Here is a 22839-nt window from a genome sequence, read left to right as displayed (position 1 = left end):
GTGCCACAAACAGGACTTTAATATCACCAACCATTCCCATTTTATTATGGTGTATCCATATAAATGGGCCACCCTGTACATTACCATGAAATGGTAATTATGTTTCAGTGCATTTCAGGTCATTTTAGTGAATAATACCAAAGTAATAGTGTAAAGACTTATCCTGTTCTTCTTAATTAATAATGGTTTAATTTACCATCCTTGCATAGTGAGTTTCAGTTTCTTTTTTCTAGGCAAAGGTTTCTGATTCCAAAATGTAAAACAACAAGGTTTAACAAAAAGGAACAGATAAAGGAACCTGAAGCGGAACCTTTGTTTTGAGAGCAGACTTTATAAATTAACAGCATTTCAAATTAGTTCATGAAGAGAGGGTATCTTCATGGAAGTTCAAACTTTATGCTAATGACTTTTAAATATGAGGTTATGGTTAGCATCCCATTGCAACTATAAATTTTGGCAATTTGTTTGTAATTCTCAGTTGTCCTGTGAATATTCTGCATTAATACATGTTCACAAAAACATGATGACTAAAGTCTTCCTAAATGCTCTAAATACCTTCGTATTTACCTTGTGCTTATTCAGGCAGCCGGATGGATGAATCGTCAGATGTGGAATCAGAGCCTGACCTTCCACTGAAGAGGAAACAGCGTAGGAGTCGGACTACTTTCACAGCGGAGCAGCTGGAGGAGCTGGAGAAGGCTTTTGAAAGAACACATTATCCTGATATTTACACTAGGGAGGAGCTGGCCCAGAGAACAAAACTTACTGAGGCCAGGGTCCAGGTAATGCATTAGTATTCAACTATCCATTAATCCATAGATCTCTCCAGCCACGCGTTACACCCTACATCTGTCTATTTTTCATTCAAATCAAATCAAATCAAATCACTTTTATTGTCACATCACATGTGCAGGTACATTGGTACAGCACATGTGAGTGAAATTCTTGTGTGCGAGCTTCACAAGCAACAGAGTTGTGCAAATACAATAATGTAAACAAGCAAAATACAAGAATGGCCACATCTGAAACTAATAAATATAATAGTATATGCATTTCTAGATGTGTATACTAAATATTTTTCTACGTGTGTGTGTGTGTGTGTACACATATTTTACAAATTAAATAGAGTAAACAATAAATAAAATATATAAAATAAAATATACAGAGTGAGACATGTGCAAAACAGTGGCGTTACTGTACAGTATGGAGTGCATAATGTTAAAGTTCCAGTAGTGAAACTGAGGTGTCTATGAAGTGTTCAGCAGTCTGATGGCCTGATGGAAAAAGCTGTCTCTCAGTCTGCTGGTACGGGACCGGATGCTGCAGAACCTCCTTCCTGATGGAAGTAGTCTGAACAGTTTATGGCTGGGGTGACTGGAGTCCTTGATGATCCTCCCCGCTTTCCTCAGGCACCGCTTCCTGTAGATGTCTTGGAGGGAGGGAAGCTCACCTCCAATTATCCGTTCAGAGCACCGCACTACTCGCTGGAGAGCTTTGCAGTTGTAGGCGGTGCTGTTGCCATACCAGGTGGTGATGCATCCAGTGAGGATGCTCTCAATGGCACAGTGATAGAAGGTCCTGAGGATGCGGGGGCTCATGCCGAATCTTTTCAGTCTCCTGAGAAAGAAGAGGCGCTGCTGCGCCTTCTTCACTGTTTTGTTTGTGTGTACTGACCACGTAAGATCCTCAGCCAGATGTACACCAAGGAACTGGAAGCTGCTCACTCTCTCCACAGCAGCGCCGTTGATGGTGATGGGGGTGTGTACTTCTCTGCACCTCCGGAAGTCCACTATCAACTCCTTTGTCTTTGCGACGTTGAGGGTGAGATGGTTGTCTTGACACCAGTGGGTCAGGGCGCTGACCTCCTCCCTGTAAGCTGTCTCATCACTGTTGGTGATAAGACCCACCACTGTAGTGTCGTCCGCAAACTTCACAATGATGTTGGAGTTGTTAGTGGCCGTGCAGTCGTAGGTGTAGAGTGAGTACAGGAGAGGGCTCAGTACACACCCCTGTGGAGCACCAGTGTTCAGTGTGACGGGGGATGAGGTGATGCTGCCCAGTCTGACCACTTGGCGTCTGTCAGACAGGAAGCTAAGGATCCAGCTGCAGAGGGAGCTGCTCAGTCCTAGATCCTGCAGTTTCCTGTCCAGCTTCGAGGGAACGATGGTATTGAATGCTGAGCTGTAATCTACAAACAGCATTCTCACATACGTGTCTCTCTTCTCCAGGTGTGACAGGGCAGTATGTAGTGTCAGGGCTATGGCATCATCAGTGGACCTGTTGTGGCGGTATGCGAACTGTAGAGGGTCCAGTGAGTCGGGTAGTGCAGAGCAGATGAAGTCCCTGACCAGCTTCTCGAAGCATTTGCTTACGATGGGGGTCAGGGCTACAGGTCGCCAGTGGTTCAGTGAGGAGATGGTGGAGGATTTGGGTACAGGGACGATGGTGGCCATTTTGAAGTAGGCTGGGACTACAGACAGAGAGAGGGAAAGGTTGAAGATGTGCGTGAACACTCCGGCCAGCTGAGCCGCGCATGACTTGAGGACGCGGCCGGGAATCCCGTCCGGACCAGTAGCTTTGTGTGCGTTCACCTTCCTGAAGCACCTCCGCACATCCTCCTCAGACACAGTGTGCGCACTGACGTCATCCGCGGTGCGCACACTGTCCGGTCTCATGGTGTTCGCTGTGTCGAATCTAGCGTAGAATACGTTTAGATCCTCACACAGAGAGGCCCGTGGTCTGCGGTGTGCTGGTTTTCCCTCTAAAGTCCATCCTTGATCTCTTTTTTTTTTTAAACATTAAACCCACAAACAAAGACACACTTACTCATTTTAAATGTTGAAACTCACTACTTGAACTGAGGGACTGATAGAAAGCATCTCTATAAGAACATGAATAATGTTTTTTATTGAGAACATGTGTGTCGTCGAACACAATGCTGCAACATTCTCAGTAGATTAATTAGTAAAATATTTGCTTTTTTAAAATCACACAGACTGGTTAGAACCTTTACTGCTGACTATGCAGCATTCTACTATATTCTACTAACTTGCTGTACTATTCAGAAGTCTTGAGCCATCACTTGTTTCTTTATATTTTGCTTTTAATGAGCAAGACTGTCCAGTCATTTTTAAAAATGAGCAAAGGTTTTTTAGGTTTCTGGAAACCTTCCAAAGTTTTTTTTTTTTTAATTCTCTTTAACTAATTTTTCCTATTCCATTGAACATATTCAGATGTGTTTTGCATGCTAACTCTGACCTATGTGTCATTCAAACATAAAAAGGCACCTAACTCAAAGGATGAACCAGTGTTGTGTCTGTCGGGTTTGCCAAATGGCACAGTAACAGAACCCAGTCACAAGACTTCCTGAACAGTTACAGTAAGGTTATTTACAGTGAAAAAACAAGGTGCAAAACAGTTTCAACAAAATGTGATTTTCTCAGTGGTGGGGCAATTTCTCCCAAACACACTCTCCACAGTTCTTTCCGAAATATTTACAAAAACCTTGGTGCTCTCTCCAAAACTCTCCATGGCTTAGTTTCCTTCACTAAGAGAAACACAACAAGATCACTTCTTTGGATGAGCCAGGGTTCAACTAACTATTGTCACTCAATGATGCAGTGTTGATTGAAGCTCAACCGCTCTACTAAATAGTGCCCTTTGACGGGAACATCAGCGGCATATGTATGATTGCCAGCAAGTGTATGTGGCTCAAGAGTGGGAACTTCTTCAAGGTCCCAATGCTGCAAAAAGAAAAGAACACCACACACACACACAGAGGAGGGCGAGAAAGAGGGCTTGAGGTGGAGGGAACCCCACCCCCGAAATGGCAGGTCAGGCCAGCAAAGACAGAGGGACCTCATGGTCCCTCTGTCTTTGCTGGCCAGTGTCAATACATAACAGACAACTTAACAAAGACCGAATTTTAAAATGTTCTAAGGAATATGATGATGAAATAAAAACAATGAACAAACTAAGTAGCTTGTTACAAAAATACATTATTTTCTTTCATATCATTGTGTTAATGATAACACAGGTTGGCAGGTGTAAAATTGTATTTTTGCACCAAGAAGGTTATGATTAAAGATCGGTTTGCTCACCAGCTTGCTTTGGAGTGAATCCTTAAAAAATGAGAAAACTGGACAACTAGAGTACAAAAAATAGGACGTCTTAAAAGGAATCTAAAGTAGATGAAAGATATAAGAAATGTCCATAACAGGATAAAATGACCTGACACAGGACCTGAGAGACAGTTCTGGTCCTTCAGTTGATTCATCTATTGCTCAACAAAGGTGATGGTCAAGAAGCCATTTATAAGGAAGGGAAAGTGGGAGAGAATGTTCTGGTATGCCACATTAAAGAAGAACTACTGGCTGCATTTCAATTATGAATGCAGAAAAGTACTGTCAGATTTTGACCCCGATGCAAAGTTTCTAATTGGCATGGCTGCCAAAAACAGTTCAAGCTGTGATGAACAATAAAGTTGGTCATAGAAATACTGACTTTTAATCTCATGAGAATTGTACAAACTCTGTACTTTCAAGTATGTTTGTTTTCAGTACATCACTGTACGTTTCCCGTATTCTTAGCAAAACATAACGAAATGAGGTGTGAGACTTTTTCACAGTGTTTTATATATTTGTTCAGTGTGCAAGACTAACTCTCTCTAACTTCTGGAGACTCTGCCAGCTGTTCACATCTCCACTAAGGAAACTGGCTTTGGTCTCTGTTTGACAGCTTCACAGTGCCTCAGTTGTCTTTTGGAAAATATTGTAGAGTTCTAACAACAGCTGTAAGTTTTCAGCAGTAGGGTGGGTGCTGCATTCCTCTTGCATGTCTCACTCCCAGATTCTTGGCTGGAATTTGTTTTTCCCACCAGTTTAGAGTCTACCACTCATTGTAAAAATCAGAGCAGATCATGGAAGTCTTCGCTCTCAGGGGAACTTTAAGCCATAACTGCAAAGTGGCTCAATCAAGTCACAGAAAACTGAGACAATGAGAAACCAGCGTGGCATGGAAACTCCTCCATGCCTGCCACTTAGGTCATAAATGCCGACCTCAGAATTATCTGTATGCCTCGACTTGACAATGGTCATTTTACGTCCATCCTACTCACAGAATAAGTTACTGGAGTACAATTTAAAAAAAAAAATCCAACTCAATGCCCACCTTCTAACTTGCTTTGAAGCTAACTATTTCTCATTCATGTTGACAAAATTTGTAACTTTGGATTATGGCACAGTTAAGTAGGCCTAGTTATAACTTTACACTACATTTGAATACTATTTCTGTGTCCTTAAGCTGAGGCCATGGAAGGTTTCAAAAAATATATTAATATTAAATACTGTATGGTAGAGATATAGTGATGGGAAACAGAGAACTGCAAAGACTGTAACTAAAAAATATTTGTGGTGTGTCAAATCAAATCATTGTTTCAGTACTACTTAATGTATAAACATGGAGAAACAAAAAATAAAACCAGTTATAGTCAGCTTGAATGATTGTCACTGAAATTACTGATTTTGCATGGCTGCAATTAGCAACCCATTTTGTTCTAAAAACATCTATTATAGTTGGTCAGAATCATTGGAAATGAACGGGGTTGTGCCTATGGAATCCATGACACACCTACGTTTCTAGTACTGGTCCTTTTATGTGGACTTTGTAAGAAATTACACAGTGATTCCACTTCAGAATAGGACCACCCTCATTACAGACCAATCGGGTGCCTGCTTCTTTAACTCTTTTCAGTGTACAAACTACCATGTAATCAGTAGCTGGAAGACAAGTAAAGACAGACATAATGTCGTAAGAGACACTTATTTCTCCTGCCCTCACAGCATCTTTCCCTTTCTCCACAAAGTTCAAGCCAGGAACTTCGAGGTGTTGGAGGTAACTGATTGATCACACTGACAATGAACTTTAAAAATACCCCCTTATTTAGGTATCACTGGTACACCATACTGACTCGGTATAGTTTCCCTTGGGTATAATCTGTTGCATGAGATGTGATCAGAAGCATTGTCTGTTTTCAAGTGCATCAGACAGTCTGTGATACTGGAGGTTGGGGGCCTTGTGTTGCTAAGACAGGCTGACACTTTCCTCTGCAGTTGCTCTGTCTCTGCATCCACAGTGTTGTTCTTTTGGATTACTGAATCTGTGGCTGTAATTAGTTCCAAATGCGAGATTTTTTTGATTTGACATCAAAATTAAAATCGTTCAAAAGGATTGCTTTCTCTGCTTGAGTTAGTTATCTGTCAGATAATTTCTTCTTCCACTTGTCCACATTCTTGGAGGGAAGCATTCATCTCTTCACCAGCTGTTGAGGTCAATTCAATTTAACTATCCATCCTTCCATTTTCTTCCACTTATCTGGGGTTGGTTGAGAGGGCAACAGCCTAAGCAGAGAAGCCCAAACCTTCCTCTCCCCAGCCGCCTTCTCCTGGGAACACCAATGCATTCCAAGGCCAGCTGATAGATTTAGTCTGTCCAGCATGTCTTAGGTCTGCCCTCGGACTTCCTCTCGGGGGCACATGCACAGGAAACTGTTCCCAGAGGCATCCTCATCAGATGCCTGAACCACCTTAACTGGGTCCTTTTGATGTGGTAGAGTAGCAGCTCTACTCTGAGCCCCCCCTGGATCGCTAATCCCTTTACCCTATCGCTAAGGGAGAAGCCATCCAATCTAAGGAGGAAGCTCATTTCCCCAGCTTGTATCTGTGATCTCATTTTTTCAGTCACTCCAGAGTCTGCAGTGACGTTCTTGGTGGGTGGTTGGAGGGTACAGAGGTCAGCAAATACAGGAGTGGAACAGGGCGCCACTGTGGAGGAGTGGTCTGCCATAGCAGGAGGAAAGGAAGCCTAGGGAGTGGATTGAGTTTTGTGGAGACTTTCCTTGGATGATGGATTTTTATCTTGTTCCACAGCGATGTTGGCGCAACTGATATGAAGTTCAGTTTTTGTTTTGAATTCCAAGGATAGCTTTGGTACATTATCCTTTAGGCTCGATTCACTAGCTGGGCCCACATCCTCATTTTAGGTTTGACAGCGTTTTAGTAGGTAAAGGCGAATGGTTGGACATGAATTGAGCTGCGGTTTAGGGAAGGCTTCGAAGGGGACTGGCGACGGCTCCCAGGCCTGGCAGATTCCCATGTACTAAATAGGAGTGAAGAAGTTAAAGAATTGAGAACAAAGAGGGAGGGAGGTTGGGGAATGAACGAGAATGAACAGTTTGCAGAACTGGGGAAAACCTATATAGATTACAACCGGAAGGAACATGTTTGGAGGTGTGGTCCCGCTCCTGAAAATAAATATTTTAATTATGGTGTGGAGCCTGACTATAGAGACACTTTCTCACTGAGGAAATCTTACAAACCAGAGGGCTCTATGGCAAGCTTTAAACTTAGTGTTTCTTGTCCCAGAGTAGATTTTCCAAATTGAGTCTCATATTTAAAGATTTATTCATTGACAATGTCAACTGAGGGATGTGATACAAAAGGACCTGACACGTAGATAGGCAATCAACCCCACCTGCTTGGACAAAATACCCCCTCAGACCCCTGTTCAAGGCATTGGTCTGCAGGATAAAAGGGAGAGAAAAGTTAGGAATGTGGAACATGGGTTCCACACACAGAGCCTTAAATATGTCTCTAAATGTGCCAGAAATATGTATCTATAAATGTACAAACATATACATTCCACATCTATGCATCCTTGCATTAGAAAGCAATCCAAAGATATCATGTTAAAATGATGATAGGTCATATTCTGTTTCCTTTCCGTCACGTCTCTTCTACAGAGGTAGTGAGACCGTATGATCTACTTCTGCGGTTTTTGCGCAAGTACCTCAAGGCAACAACGCCTGCTGTAATAATTTAAGTCTGCTCTGCAGATATAGAAGTCCAAATCAGCTTCTCTACATAATAGTCACATTTTCGTTTGCACTAAATGAAAAAAGAAGATTTCTGGAAAAAGTGGGCAGGTAGAAAGCTGCAAGCAATGCAAAGATTTCTGCTGTGACCCTAGAGATGTGTAGGTGTTAAGTATGCCTGTGTTAAATCATGTGAGTGGTATAGTTTAATTGAAATGAAAACAAACATGCAGGACTAAATGTCAAGAAGAAACAGTGGATAATGAAAAAAAAACTTATTTACTCACAGAAACACACACTACAAACATTAATTTGCTGAAGTTTTACCTTTGAAATGATGGCATGTCCCAATATATTAATGCTTAGAGTAAGTTATATGTCCTGAATCATTTCAGATATTCGGGACAATGAAATATAGGCTTTTGAATGTGGATCTTGCCCTCTGTGTGAAATTTCACAAAAGGACTATCTGTATGTACTTTGTGGTGAGAAAAGGTAAAATTCTCTTTCAGCGAAGAATCTGTGAGACCTAGAGCATGGCATCAGAATAGAATCAATGTAAATGTGCAAATTCTTGCTGATTTTAAATTCAGCTATTCAGCTGACTCAAGAGTTGGGAGTTCGCCTTGTAATCGGAAGGTTGTCGGTTCGAGCCCCGGCTTGGACAGTCTCGATCATTGTGTCCTTGGGCAAGACACTTGACCCGTTGCCTACTGGTGGTAGTCAGAGGGCCCGGTGGCGCCAGTGTCCGGCAGCCTCACCTCTGTCAGTGCACCCCAGGGTGGCAATGTAGCTTGCCATCACCAGTGTGTGACTGGATGTGTAAAGCGCTTTGGGGTCCTTAGGGACTAGTAAAGCGCTATACAAATACAGGCCATTTATCATTTTTGGTGTTTTCCTTCCAGCTTATTTATATATATTTCTCTTTCAAGGTGTGGTTTAGCAATCGAAGGGCCAGGTGGCGAAAACAAGCAGGAGCCAATCAACTTGCAGCATTCAATCACCTTCTGCCAGGTGGATTTCCTCCTGCAGGGATGCCAACACTTCCTACATATCAGCTGCCAGAATCCAACTACCCGACCAACACTCAAGGTAGAACAGATAATCCTTTCACTGACAGATTACAAATGTGACCTATAGGTTTTCCTAAGGAGTTCGTGGATACTATGCTATTTTGGCCATGTTCTTACCAACAAATAATGATTCATGATAGGCACTTTTACACCTATATTGCTGGGTCTTTTGTGTGTGTGTGTGTGTGTGTGTGTGTTTTTTTTTGACTGGATGCATGGAACAATTTAATGATCAATTTAAGTTTTTCTCTGGAAGAGGTCCTGATATGCCAATAATGTCTTATCTCTAGCAGAAGAAACTGCAGTGTTGTCCTCTATCTAGTACATTAAAGCATATTGCCTCAGAATAAAAGTATTGTTTCAATTATAAGAATGACTTATTAGGTGGTTTCACAGAATAAAAAACTGATTGCAGAGAGTATGCCATTCCCAATTAATGTTAGCGTGTCATCAAAGCACTCACAGAATTAGTACTGTATTGAAAAGCATTAAGAAACTGTATTGTCTACCAACGTCAATGCATATTTTGCAGTTTTAACAAAACAAAATCTCCATGCCAGGTTGTTCCTTTGCCCGTCCTCTGCCACTGCTCCAAGGTTTATGAATTTTGGTTTGGTAGATTTTGGAAAAAGCTGAAAAATTCCCAGACGGAGAGAGAGGTGTGATACAACCTGCTGTTGGAAATATTTGTAATTGTAACTATCAAAATGTCAGTCAGGTTTAACCCAGTTTTCCCTGTTGTGTTTAGTTGTAAAGACATCCTAAAGTAGATACAGAAGCCTCCAATTAAGCCTATTTGGTATCACATCCACACTATGCAGGTCTCTGTTCAACATACTGTGGGGGCATCATGGTGGTGTACTTAAGTTGTCAAACTTGCGTTGTTTATATGTTGGTGTTAAATATATATATGTTCGGGAATGTGTTTTTTCTCATCTGGTATACAAACTGGTAGAACAGGTAGCCTAGCCTAGCTAGTGTCTTATTTACATAAAGGAAGGAACCAATGTGTGAAGTGTTTTACTTTTCAGATGGTGGGGCTACTGTTCACCGTCCCCAACCCTTACCTCCTTCCACCATGCACCAGAGTGGTTTATCAAGTTCTGACGGCAGCACTGCCTATGGTCTGGCAACCAACCGGCACAGCTTCTCCAGCTACACTGATACCTTCATGAACTCTAGTACTCCTAGTAACCATGTCAACCCTGTCAGCAATGGGCTATCTCCACAGGCAAGTCCTGCTTTATCGCTTTATGCACGAGGATAAGCATTTACTCAGTCATGAATAAAAATATATAACATGAAAGGACTCTATTCAGTGTATATAATTTATTCTATTCATATTCGTTTGAAAATGCAAGAAAAGAAGGGGATAAGTAGTTGTTAATTCAATATAAATAGGAAATAAAAAAACAAGCCATAGACCAAAATGGATTTTGACATTTAATGCCTTTGATACTTTTAACCAGGAAATTAAAGTCTTTGTCTATCTTTTACTTGATCAACTTGGAGCAGTGATACTTCATACAGCACTGTCATGATTATGAGCTGGAAATAATGCATGTGGGTTTTCACCAACAGTGTTTTAGTCACAGTAGTCTTTTTGTGTTATATATTTTTACAAGACATTCAAGTATATTGTTGCTATGGCTAGAGTAAGTTAGGCAGCTTCCCGCAACATGACCATAGGTAAATATTAATTTCCATTGTGGAAAATAAACATTTTAATTATGGTGTGGAGCCTGATTGTAGTGACACTACAAACCAGATGGCTCTTTGGTAAGTTTTAAGCTTAGCATTTCTTGTCATGATCCACAGTACAACAAGTTAGTGTAGATGTTCCAAATAAAATCTTATTTTTAAATATTTCTCATTGACAAAGTCAACTGAGTGATGTGATACAAAAGGACCTGATATGCAGGCAGGCAATCAACCCCAACTGCTTGGACAAAATACACCCCAGACCCCTGTTCAAGGCATCGGTCTGCAGGATGAAAGTGAGAGAAAAGTCAGGAATGTGGAATATGGGTTGCAAAAATAGACCCCTACTTACCTGCACGAACACTGGATCTGGGGCACCCTTTCAGGTGAGGTCTGTCATGGGGCTGGTCATCCCTGCTGAGTTCTACATGAACTGACGGTAATACCAGCCAGTCCCAAGAAACTAGTCACCTTTTTTTTGTTCTTGGGGTCTGAGCAGGATGTGATCCCTGCTGCTTTGTCTGTTCTGGGGTGCACCTGCCCTCCTCCCAAAATGGTACCACAGATACTGTACCACCTTCCATCCAACTGCACACTTCTTGAGGCTGGCCGCGAGCTCCGTCTGCCTCAGAGAGTTCAGGACTACGGCCAAACAAATGATACATCGATTAAACTTGTCACTGTTGGACTGAAATGCATTAATGCACTTGGGACACCAGTCAATTACATTGAGACCAAAATGACTCTAAGACTACAATAGTGGCTGTGTCCCAATCCAGCGACCGTATGCTTCGGAGTACGCGCAGTTTGTGTACTAGGTACGGCGTGTACTAGGAAGTACGAGAAGTGCGGAAGTGAGAGGCTTGTGAAATGGGACGGTCTAGCCTGCTCAGGTTCCCTAGCAACCATGATACTAACCGCGAGAAACGTTTCATACAGCATTGTTTGACAGAAATGAAGGAGAAAAAATGTTTTGTTGTTCATTCATTTTTATGACATCACTTTGATTAGTTGCGTATCTGAGGCTGAGACCACGGGACTGTAAAAACATAATTGTTGGGCTTCATTTCTGTACTGAACAGTCATTTCAAGATTAGCTAGTAAATAACAATTAGCTAATGTTGTTCATGAGACTAAAATCATCTCACTTTAATGTAAATATAATATGGACAATATTATATTCATTCTCAGATTATTATGATATATTAGAGCAGTGAGCATGAACTCTGTGTCAAATACTGAGCTTCAGTAAAGATTCAAGTTGCATTTTGGAGTACACTTCGGATTGGGACAGCTGTCGTCGTGTCACTGTGACGTAATAGGTCTCAAAATGCGTACTCCAACACAGCCAAAGACTCTTTTAGGAGGTCACAAAAGAACACTTAACAACATATAAAGAACTGCAGGCCTTATTTTGTCTCAGTTAAGATCACTGTTTGTGATTCAACAATAAGAAAGATACTGGGCAAAAATGATATCTATAGTATCCATGGGAGAATGGGCAAAAAAACCACACCGTTGACCAAAAAAGATACCAAAAAGAATACAAGAACTCATCACACATGACAAAAGCAAAACAAACAAACAAAGAAAAACCCCCATCTTAATGAATCTATGGACTAACAAGACAAAGACTTTTAGAAGGCTTGAGACCAGCTATATCTGGCATAAAACTAATACAGGATTTCATAAAAAGAACATCATACCAACAGGTCATATAGGCACCCACTCACTCACTGAACCAAAACAAAAGCAAGATTTAATTTTAAGACAATAATCTGATGCAAAACATAATATGTATAGTATTTTGAATATTTCCGAATGGTAGCCCATCCATATCCCCATGCAAATTCTAGACTACATGTGCTAACACATACCTTAAATTACGTTTTTTTCTTGTTCTTAATAACCAACTTCAGTCTTTCACAATGGTATATGACTATATTGAAAAAAAAGTTTATTAAAGAAAACATTGTTATAGATGGAATCCAAAATTAATCAGTTAATTAACAATTTTACAGTGCAGTGGTGTGGTTAGCATTGTCACCTCAATGGCTGGTGTACTGTATAGGGTGTACTCTGCCTCCTGCCGGACAGCTGGGATTGGTTCTAGCCCACCTAGGATGGCTTTACGAAAACCGTTTAATATTGCTGTTCATATGGAGTGGCAGGTTTGTTTATTTATTTAAGATTTTTTTTCTGATCTAAATGGTCTAAATGGCTTGCAAAGTAGCACTGTGTGAGCCTGGGCTCACAAGTCCATATGATGATCTGTACAGTACACATCATAAGTAATTTTTATCCTCAGCATCCTGAGTCCCTTGAAGGTAGGAAGTCATTTTTTGCCATTTTTTATGAAACTTCTCTCCCCTTAATCTGAGCTGAAAAGTTATCTTTTCCAAAATATAAATACCATTTGATATCCCTGTTGAAGTGATCTAAATTTGGTGATTCAGCTTTGTAGCATCTTCTGCTTATTGACTTTTTACAAGCAATTAACAAAAGCCTTGCTAAAATGACAAAAAAGAAAGATCTTCGCACTTAGGTATTTTATATCTAAGTAATTTATACAGTTAAATTTGAATTTTATCCAAAATGGCCTTTTTTTTTTGTTGTTCAAAAGATATGGGTGTAATTGGCACACAGGTCCCCACACTGCCTCTACCACGGCTCCAATGATTCTGAGAATCTGCTCCTAATTTGTGGTGTGATGAAAAAACAAACTTCTAGCTAAATATTTGTAGTTTTTGGATCTTCAATTCTTCTTCCCCAGAGAAATTTTTTTTCTTGTAGGCTTCAGCTAAAATATTTTGTCTCCTAAGGGTAACACTGGCTTTATTTTTGTTAAATAGCAATCCCTTACATGTAGATATCTAAAGAAGTCTAGCTGATCTAGATTAAATTCCTCTCGTAGTCCTTTTAAATTGCCTTTTTTGCATTAATGTACATAGTGCTGTTATAGCCTTGTTTTACATTTTTTAAAAACTCCTTCCCTAATTTTTGGATGAGGTTTACAATCAAATGCAGGTCAGTCAAGCAACCCAATATATTCTTCCAGACTGAACTAACTTACAAACTTACTCTGTATCCCCTAACGCAGATTGAATTGAAAATGACTCAGCTTTAGTTTCTATTATTTTCCATTTGATTTGTAATAAGGCCAACATGCACAGACTAAAAACCTCATCTGAGCAGCAAAAAAAATACTGCCTCAAACTCCTCAAATGGAGTGTTTTAATGCATTCTTAGTCTCTTGCCAGCCCAGATAAATCTAGATATACTTTTGTTCCAATGCCTAAATTGAGTGTCAGGGATAGTGAAAGGTATTGACTGGAATAGATTAATATACATAAATAGAAGAGTAATCTTAGGGAAAATATTCATTCTGATTATATCAAATCGGAATGTAAGTTGAATGCTGCCTGCTGCCTGATACCAAGCTTAATGTGATCATTAATTTTGTAATAATTAAATTCCTTAAAAGATTTTGTTATTATCATGCCAAGATATGTAGTAGATTTAGTCTTCCATTTTAATCTGTGTTGTTTGCTGATTAATGAAGAGGGAGAGTAAATTATAGCCAGAGTTTGAGTTTTGTTTACATTAAGTTTGTAGCCAGAGTATTTAACAAATTCCTCTAGCAATTTCAATAGCCTCAGGAAGTTTCTGTCTGGCTCGCAAAGTGCCACTATGACATTGTCCACAAACAACGCCACCATTTATTCTTGTCCTCCTACTTCAATTTTTTTATGCCGTCATTTTGTCTTATCGGTTGTGCCAATGGCTCTATGAAGAGAGCAAACAGTGTTGGGCTGAGGCAGCATCCCTGGCAGGTTCTTCGTTGTAAAGCAAAACAGCTGGTTAAATGACCTTGTAATTTTATCTCTATAAAGACCTTTAATACACTGTGTATATTGAGGTTGAAATTCAAATTTTTCTAAGACTTTGTACAAGAACGTCCAACTAACACAATCAAATGCCTTTCTGTGTCCAGACTTACTGATAGCATTTCCAATTTTGTTTCATGAGCATGATTGATTAAGTGAAGGATATGCCTTATATTCTCTTAAGCCTGTCAACCTTGAATAAAACCAGACTGATCTTCATCTATCAACTCAGGTATGAGGTTTTCCATCTGTTTAAAGAGTATCGAGGTCATGGTTTCATTGAGAGATTTTAGGAGAATTGGAGACGTTCCTCCCTAAAGGTCTTATGCCATTTGCTTTGTCCATTTTCATTTTGCCTATTGCACTAAGTAGTTCCTTTGTTGTAATTTCTGAGAGCGGTTTTCTATTTTGCAACTCTTCTACAGCCGGTAAATCCAGAAGCTAGAGAAATTTTCTTATTTCCAATGCACATTTTGCTGGGGGTTGTGAATATATTTTTCGGCAGCAATCACAGAACACGTTTTGAATTTCCTCTGGATTAAACAACATTTGGTCTGTTAATGGATATCTATTTTTATGAACTGCACTAATAGTCTTTTAATATGCCTAGCTAGATATTTTGCCGCTTTAGATCCTGACCCATAATAGAGTTGTCTAGTAAATCTGAGTTTCCTTTCTAGCTCATTACTCAAAACTTCATCCAGCTGCTGTCGTGTTGTAATAACACAACAGCAATATAGTAACATTTAGTGCTGTTTCCTCACTGTTTTTTATGTTGAGATTCTAACTGTGTTAACTCATTGGTCAGCTTTTTGTATTTTCCTTCTCTTCTCCTTTTCAAAAAGCAGTTTTCGCAGTTCATTTTCTTCTCATTTATGTTTTTCCTGTGTTGCAAATTATAATGTCGTCCACTGGGCTATTTTTTTCTTCAATGCAGCATTTTATTTCTTCTTTAATTTCTTGATTATTTAAGATTCCCACATTTAATTTTCAGTGTGTGTTTTTGGTCCTTCTGACTAGATGAATATTGAGGAAGACAGTACATTGATCCAACAGATCAGTTCTTCCTATTTTGTTATCTTCCACTCTGTCTATCAGCATAATTCATGAAAAAAATCGGTCTTTGAACAGACTGATGTATGGCGAGAACTTAATCCTCTGGAAGGTGATTACACATTCTACTCTACTCCAGACTCAAACATCCCCAGCTCTGTTAATGAAATATTGACTAGCCTTGAGAGTTGGCTCTTACTCCTTTTGTTAGTTGTGTTAAGTTTGTGATTTAGGGTCATCTTAAAATCACCAGCACGAACTAGAATTTCTACATTTTCAATGGCTATAAGCTCAAACACCATTTTAAAAAGTGTCTCTTCCTTAGTAGTGGGTACATATACATTGATCAAAGTAAATGGTATGTAGACTTATTATATATTGCATATCTACTCGCTTGGAGCAACGGGGTTAATATCTTGCCCAAGGATATATAGCATACAGGTTGGGGGAGCGAGGGATCGAACCTCCAACCTTCCGATCAGCAGATGACCCGTGCTACAGCCGGCCCCAAGTAACTTCTGTATTTTCCAGCTTCCCTTTTATGAGAAGATACCTATGTTCTTTGTCCTTTATTTCTTTTAGTTTTTCGAAGACTGATTCTGAGATCAATATTTCTACTCCCCTCTTAGCTTCTTCCTTGTAGCTTCCTTTTTTAAATGGGATTATTCATGCCATTAACATTTTGTAGTTATGATCGAAAGACTGCATGAACAAAATCAGAACAGGAACTAACCAAATCAACACATAAACAAGCTGAACTAAAATATTGCTTCAGATACAGTAGAAGACAATAATAACCTTTGCAATGATTCCATTGGGAGATCGTTAGTCTCCTTCTAAAGAAGGATTTGTTTGTTTCAGAACAAACAAACCTAAACTAGGAGTAGCTATCATTCTAAATGAGTCCAACGTAGTAAAGAACATAAAAAGGTCCCTTACGCTTAATCAGCTTTTCCATTATTCGAGTATACACACATTAACAGATGTTTAAACAAGTTTGAAACAGTCCTATCGGTGTGTTTGTTTTGTGCTGCGTGATTAATAAACATTGTACCAGAGCTTGCCAGAACTCCTGAAGTGGTTTTTTGGCTCAAGTCACTGCTGGTGCATTGCTCCTCCTTGAAGGCTCTGTCCCGAAGTCGCTGCAGGTGTCTGAAAGCAGGGTTGGCACCATAAGGCCCCATCTTCCCAGTTCTTCTCTCAACTCTTTTACATTATTGTACAGGGTGGGCCATTTATATAGATACTCCGTAATAAAATGGGAATGGTTGGTGATATTAAAGTCCTGTTTGTGGCACATGAGTATATGTGAGGGGGCAAACTCCTCAAGATGGGTGGTGACCATGGTGGCCATTTAGAAGTCAGCCATCTTGGATACAACTTTTGTTTTTTCAATAGGAAGAGGGCCATGTGACACATCAAACTTATTGGTAATGTCACAAGAAAAACAATGGTGTGCTTGGTTTCAACGTAACTTTATTCTTTCATGAGTTATTTACAAGTAACTTTGTTCACAGCCATTGACATGTTGAAGAGGTTAACACATGAGGAGCGGATTGAAATTGTGTTGATAGCTGGTAAACGCAGTAATCGGGTCACTGCAGCAGATTTCAATGGAAGACACCGTACGAGACCACCCATCTCTCATGCTGCAGTTAGTAAACTGCTTGCTAAGTTTCGTGAAACTGGTTCAGTGTTGGATTTGCCAAAATGTGGACGCAAGAAAACTGTCACTAATGAAGAAACATCAGTGGCTGTCCTAGTTTCATTCAGCAAGAGCCCACAGCATAGCACTCGCCGCATGTCACTGGAGAGTGGCATTAGTCGAACATCCCTTTGGTGGATATTAGCTACTCACAAATGGCACCCTTACAAACTCCAGCTGCTGCAGCATCTCAACGAGGATGACCCAGATCGGCGCACAGAATTTGCAGAATGGGCAAAACAAAAATTGGAACAGGACCCTCAGTTCACGCAGAAGATTTTCTTCAGTGATGAGGCAAACTTTTATGTGAATGGTGGAGTTAACAAACAAAACCACCGCTATTGGTCTGACACTAACCCACATTGGATGGATCCCTCCAAGACTGTTGGACCAACAAAAGTGATGGTTTGGTGTGGTATATGGGGTACAACGATAGTGGGTCCATTCGTCATTAATGAAAACCTCAAGGCCACTGGATATTCGAAATTGCTACATGATGATGTGTTTCCCTCTTTATGCACTGAAGCTGGCACGTTCCCTGATTTTTTCCGGCAAGATGGTGCATCACCACATTATGGGTGCCAGGGCTGAGCATTCCTAGATGAACAGTTTCCTGGAAAGTGGATTGGTCTTCGTGGGCCAGTTGAATGGCCCCCAAGGTCTCCCAATCTGACCCCCTTAGACTTTTATCTTTGGGGTCATCTGAAGGCAATTGTCTATGGTGTGAAGATATGAGATGTGCAGCACCTGAAACTACGGATACTGGATGCCTGTGCTGGCATTTCTCCTGCGGTATTGCTATCAGTGTGTGAAGAGTGGGAGAAGAGGGTTGCATGGACAATGGGCAGCACATTGAACACATTTTATAAGTGGTCAGAAACTTGTAAATAACTCATGAAAGAATAAAGTTACGTTGAAACCAAGCACACCATTGTTTTTCTTGTGACATTACCAATAAGTTTGATGTGTCACATGGCCCTCTTCCTATTGAAAAAACAAAAGTTGTATCCAGGATGGCAGACTTCTAAATGGCCACCATGGTCACCACCCATCTTGAGGAGTTTGCCCCCTCACATATTCTCATGTGCCACAAACAGGACTTTAATATCACCAACCATTCCCATTTTATTACGGAGTATCCATATAAATGGCCCACCCTGTAGATGTGGGTGCGGCTTACCCAAACAATCTTCATTCAGTGGAAAGGAGTATGGATTCATATGGCCTTTTCCTTCAGCACTTTGTTGGCCTCGTTGAATTCCTTTCTCCTGCAAACTACCTCCATTGTGTAGTTGTTGTCAAAAGAAAACTGTTCATTTTTAACGTGGATCTTTCTTTTTTTCCATGCCTCCCTCAAAATTCTCTCTTTAGTGAAGAATTAAAGGAAATTCACAATGATGGGTCTTGGTGGGGCTTTATCCACAGATGTCCCAGTTAATGAGTTGTGCGGTTCAGCTCATCCAAAAGATCCACCTCACGCCTGAGTAATTCATGCACAAACTTGATAGCTGAGTTGCCTTCTTTTCCTCTGAACACTGAATATACAAATATTATTCATCCTCAATCTTGACTCTAGTTCTGGTAATTTTTCCTGCAGGCTTTCTTGTCCTTCCAAACTTTTAATGAGAGCTGTGTCGGCCTCTATTCCCCACTCCTCCCATTTCTCCAGTCGCATGTTTGGATTTCATTTTTGAAATGATCCAGGTCTTTCCTCATGTCATTTCTCAGGTTCTCACCAAAAGACTGGAGGGTTTCTTGATGTCTTTTTTAAAGCTCTTTTAGTTCCTTACTTATATTTTCAATCGAGTGAGTCTCTAGCAGACTGCGGAGGTTCACTGACGACATCTTTTCCAGCCTCATGTCTTCACATGTCATGCATGTCCTCTTGTTCGTCTTGCATCTCACTCTTGGAATAACCTCTTTTGTTCATCCCATATCAATCACCCTAAAGTTATATACCACTGGAACAATTTCTAGCACTATTCTTGTTAGATTTCAGGGGATTTTATTGCAGACTATCGAGAGCTGAGAAGTTAGGCTATCTATCCATCCATGACATCATCAGAAGTCCACTTCTCCTATTTTTATTGACAGGAGAAGGAACAATATGATTTGGTGACCAAAGGTTGTTGTGGAGAGATAGGGATAAGAAAGGAGACTAAAGGAAGTTTGTGGAGAGTGTGTACAGTGGTTCCTCACTATAACGCTTCACCTTGCTGTTTCGTGTTTTGTGTGCAATTTTCCATGTTTTTTTTTAATACAGCGCATTATGTTCTGTGTTCTGATTGGCTGTCAATCATCTCTTGCCGTGTCTCCTGTACAGTACAGAATGCGTTCAGCTTGTCAAATTTACATAAATCTTCGATCGCTAGCAGTGTGACTCTGAAGTGCTGTACTGTATGTTTGTAAGTTCAACAAACACAACAATGTTGACGAAACGTCAAAGGCTCCTGCGGTAGAACCCAAAAGGCAGAGTAAGATGCTAACCATCACACAAAAAGTTGGACTTCTGGACATGCTAAAGGAAGGTGGAAGTTACCATATTTTTCAGATTATAAGGCGCATTAAGCAAAACAAAACAATTAGATAAGTCAAACTTTATTCGACTCATTCTTCTTGCTTCCTTTACTTCCGTACCATTGATACATTAATGTTGAATTCTCTGGCAGCTGCTCTATTCCCATTTTCTGGACCTGAAAACAGGATTTGATCTTTGATTTCTATAATACTGGACTTATTTTTCTACGAAGGTTTAAACTTTGAGATTGTTTGAACAAGAGAGAAACGTGTGAAAATGATCATGCCTGTCTGAGGAAAGTGTATCAAGTGTGTAGTGAGAGGTTTTACAGCCATAAAACATCTATAATAATTGTAAAAAATAAAGTCGGCTACTTCATGGATTTCACCTATCCCGGGTTATTTTTTGAACATAACTCCCGCGATAAACGAGGGACTGCTGTACATAGATAAAAATCGGTATAAATACTGATGAGAAGTTGGCTACTGGAACAAAACCACAGACTTAACATTTTGAAACAGCTGTGTTTTTGGCATATTGTTCCTTTTTAGCCAGAAGTTAGATTAAATGGACAAGCAGGTAGAGTTATAAGTTATCAGGTTACTACTTTGCTTGATTAGTAAGCTACATTGATAAACTGTATAGGATACAATACACAGACACACATATCAACTGATTAATGCACTAATAAAACAATAAATATGGTAAAATGGTAAATGGCCTGTATTTGTATAGCGCTTTTCTAGTCCCTAAGGACCCCAAAGCGCTTTACACAACCAGTCATCCACCCATTCACACACACATTCACACACTGGTGATGGCAAGCTTCATAAATATAAATATAATAAAGTAATGAACTAATAAAACAATAGAATTTTAATCATCAAAACTGACGCCCAAAACTTCTTGTATGGTCTGTAACAAAGAGCAAGCAACAGTATTAGTAAGCTAATAAGTAAGTAATCCTATTGTAAAGTGTCCTTGGGTGACTTGAAAGGCGCTCATAAATAAAATTTATTATTATTATTATTATTATTAATTCCACCTGGGGATAGCCCATTCCTCTTCCAATATTTTTGAGCACCAGTGCACAAAGCAATGTCTGTAAAGACATGGTTGAGTGAGTTTGATGTCCAATAACTTGACTGGCCTACACAGACTCCTGACATCAACCTGACAGAAAAGCAATCCAGGCCTTCAGTGTCTGACCACACAAATGCACTTCTCAAAGAATGGTCAAAGATTCCCATGAACACACTTCTAAACCTTGTGCAAAGCCTTCTCAGAAGAGTTGAAGCTGATAGGCTGACATCATACTAAACCCTATGGATTAAGAATGGGATATCACTGAAGTTTAAATGTGTTTGAAGGCAGACAAGTGAATACTTTTGGCAATATAGTGAATTTGAGCAGCAGTGTTTTGAGATGAAAATGTGGAACTGCCCTGTTAAAGTAGAGAGTGACAATGATGAGAGTCCCCTTTCTCCTTATGGTAGAACCTTAGAAAGGATAAAAAGCATGCTCCTCCCTGTTTAACCAAAACCTGGCCAACAGTGAGGCAAGTCCAGGTGGGGGGAAAAGCATTGATACTTTGACTATTTGTCTGGATGGGGTGGGCTCACAGTACTAATGGTTTGTAACTGACTCTTGAGATGAGCAATATGTAGTGTCACCGAGGTGAAAATAAGTTCTAGAGAGATTCTTTAATAACAAAGACTGATTAGCAGGTATGCCCCCATTGCTGTTTGCAGTTTAAGAAATACTGGATAATCTTAAGCAGCCTGAAGATTTCATTAACAAAATTAAATCTTTAGTTTAAAATAAGTTTTAAATAAGTGTATCATCCTTTCAAGTATATTTATACTATTGCCTGTTTTATGGTAAAACAAAGCCATGACATATCAGTCCACTGTGGAGTACATCTTATCAAATTTTAAATTCAAATCCATTCTAGTAAATTCATTTGACTGAAACAGTATTCATTCCTGACATGAAATTTGCCTGCAGTAAAGGCTGCTGGATTCTGTTTATTGTCCTCTTGGTCTATTCTGAGTCCCGGCTGAAGGGTTTCCATTATGGCTTTACTGGCATTGACCCTTTCATCATGTTCCCAAGCATTTACATGAGATAACAATGCAGGGAGAATTTCTTAAGATCTCACTTCAAAATGGCAGGAAGACGATATGCTGTATGTCTGACAGCCAGTAATTCAATTTGAAACAGCTATATTGCATTTGCAATGTAATTCACACAAGCCATTTCTGCACCACCTCCTCTTAAATTGAATGGGAAAGAATTAGAGGTGGACTTTCATGTTGAGACTGAGTACATCCCAGTTCCAACAGTTACTGACAGACAGACAAAATGACAGTGTGAAATACTATCCCTGTGATGGCACTGCATGTAAATAGGGACAATTTCACAGCTTTACAAACAGAGCTGTTTCAAACCTCTCTGAAAAAGAAACCTTTTTAAGCAGCACTGTTTTTTGGACAAATTAAATTTTGTTTTACAGCATTCTAAATGGTGAGGATTTTTTCTTCTTCTTTTCAGTCAGGCAGCCAGAAATGCTTCACGAATACCTTTTTATCAGGTCAGATAATTCAGTGACATGGCTTGAAAGATGAAATGATTATTTTCCTATAGTGACCCCAACACCTCAGCACACCATGACAACACATTTCTCCTCTCACATTTTCTCTCCAATTTGTTGTGAGAGGAAGATTTAGCCTGCTTTGGAATGGTGATGCTCTCTGGCTTGCCATTTGATGTCAGGGTGAAAGATAGGGAGAGAGAGAGAGAGAGAGAGAGAGAGAGAGAGAGAGATGGAGAGAGAGGGAGAGTGGGTGAGTAAGGATAGAATAGAGTGCGTTTCAGTGTTTGGGGATCAGAGCTTCTTTGGTTCTCCAGCTCTGTCTCTTTGATCCATATCCCCAGGCCTGCCTGCCGCACTAACTCAGGCCTCTGCTCATGATTCCCGACAACTGTCGGCCTGAGATAAGGAGGTGGGATGGAGGGTGTGTGTGTGTGTG

At 40.1% G+C, this 22839-nt stretch overlaps 1 protein-coding gene across 1 annotated transcript in view; it reads left to right on the top strand.

Moving 5' to 3' along the window:
- LOC102203428 (paired box protein Pax-7-like) overlaps positions 1 to 22839 on the top strand; it is a 123777-nt gene that overhangs the window by 40146 nt on the left and 60792 nt on the right. The window contains exons 5-7 of the mRNA XM_013907773.1: positions 583 to 782; positions 8803 to 8962; positions 9975 to 10174. Of these exons, the coding sequence (XP_013763227.1) occupies positions 583 to 782; positions 8803 to 8962; positions 9975 to 10174 (560 nt within the window). The remainder of the gene's footprint in view (positions 1 to 582; positions 783 to 8802; positions 8963 to 9974; positions 10175 to 22839) is intronic.

The sequence above is a fragment of the Pundamilia nyererei genome, unplaced genomic scaffold (assembly GCF_000239375.1).
Source record: "Pundamilia nyererei isolate P.nyererei 1_Seehausen unplaced genomic scaffold, PunNye1.0 scaffold00517, whole genome shotgun sequence".
Lineage (NCBI taxonomy): Eukaryota > Metazoa > Chordata > Actinopteri > Cichliformes > Cichlidae > Pundamilia > Pundamilia nyererei.
Note: the sequence above shows the minus strand (reverse complement) of the source record. Positions and strands in the feature narration are given on the sequence as shown.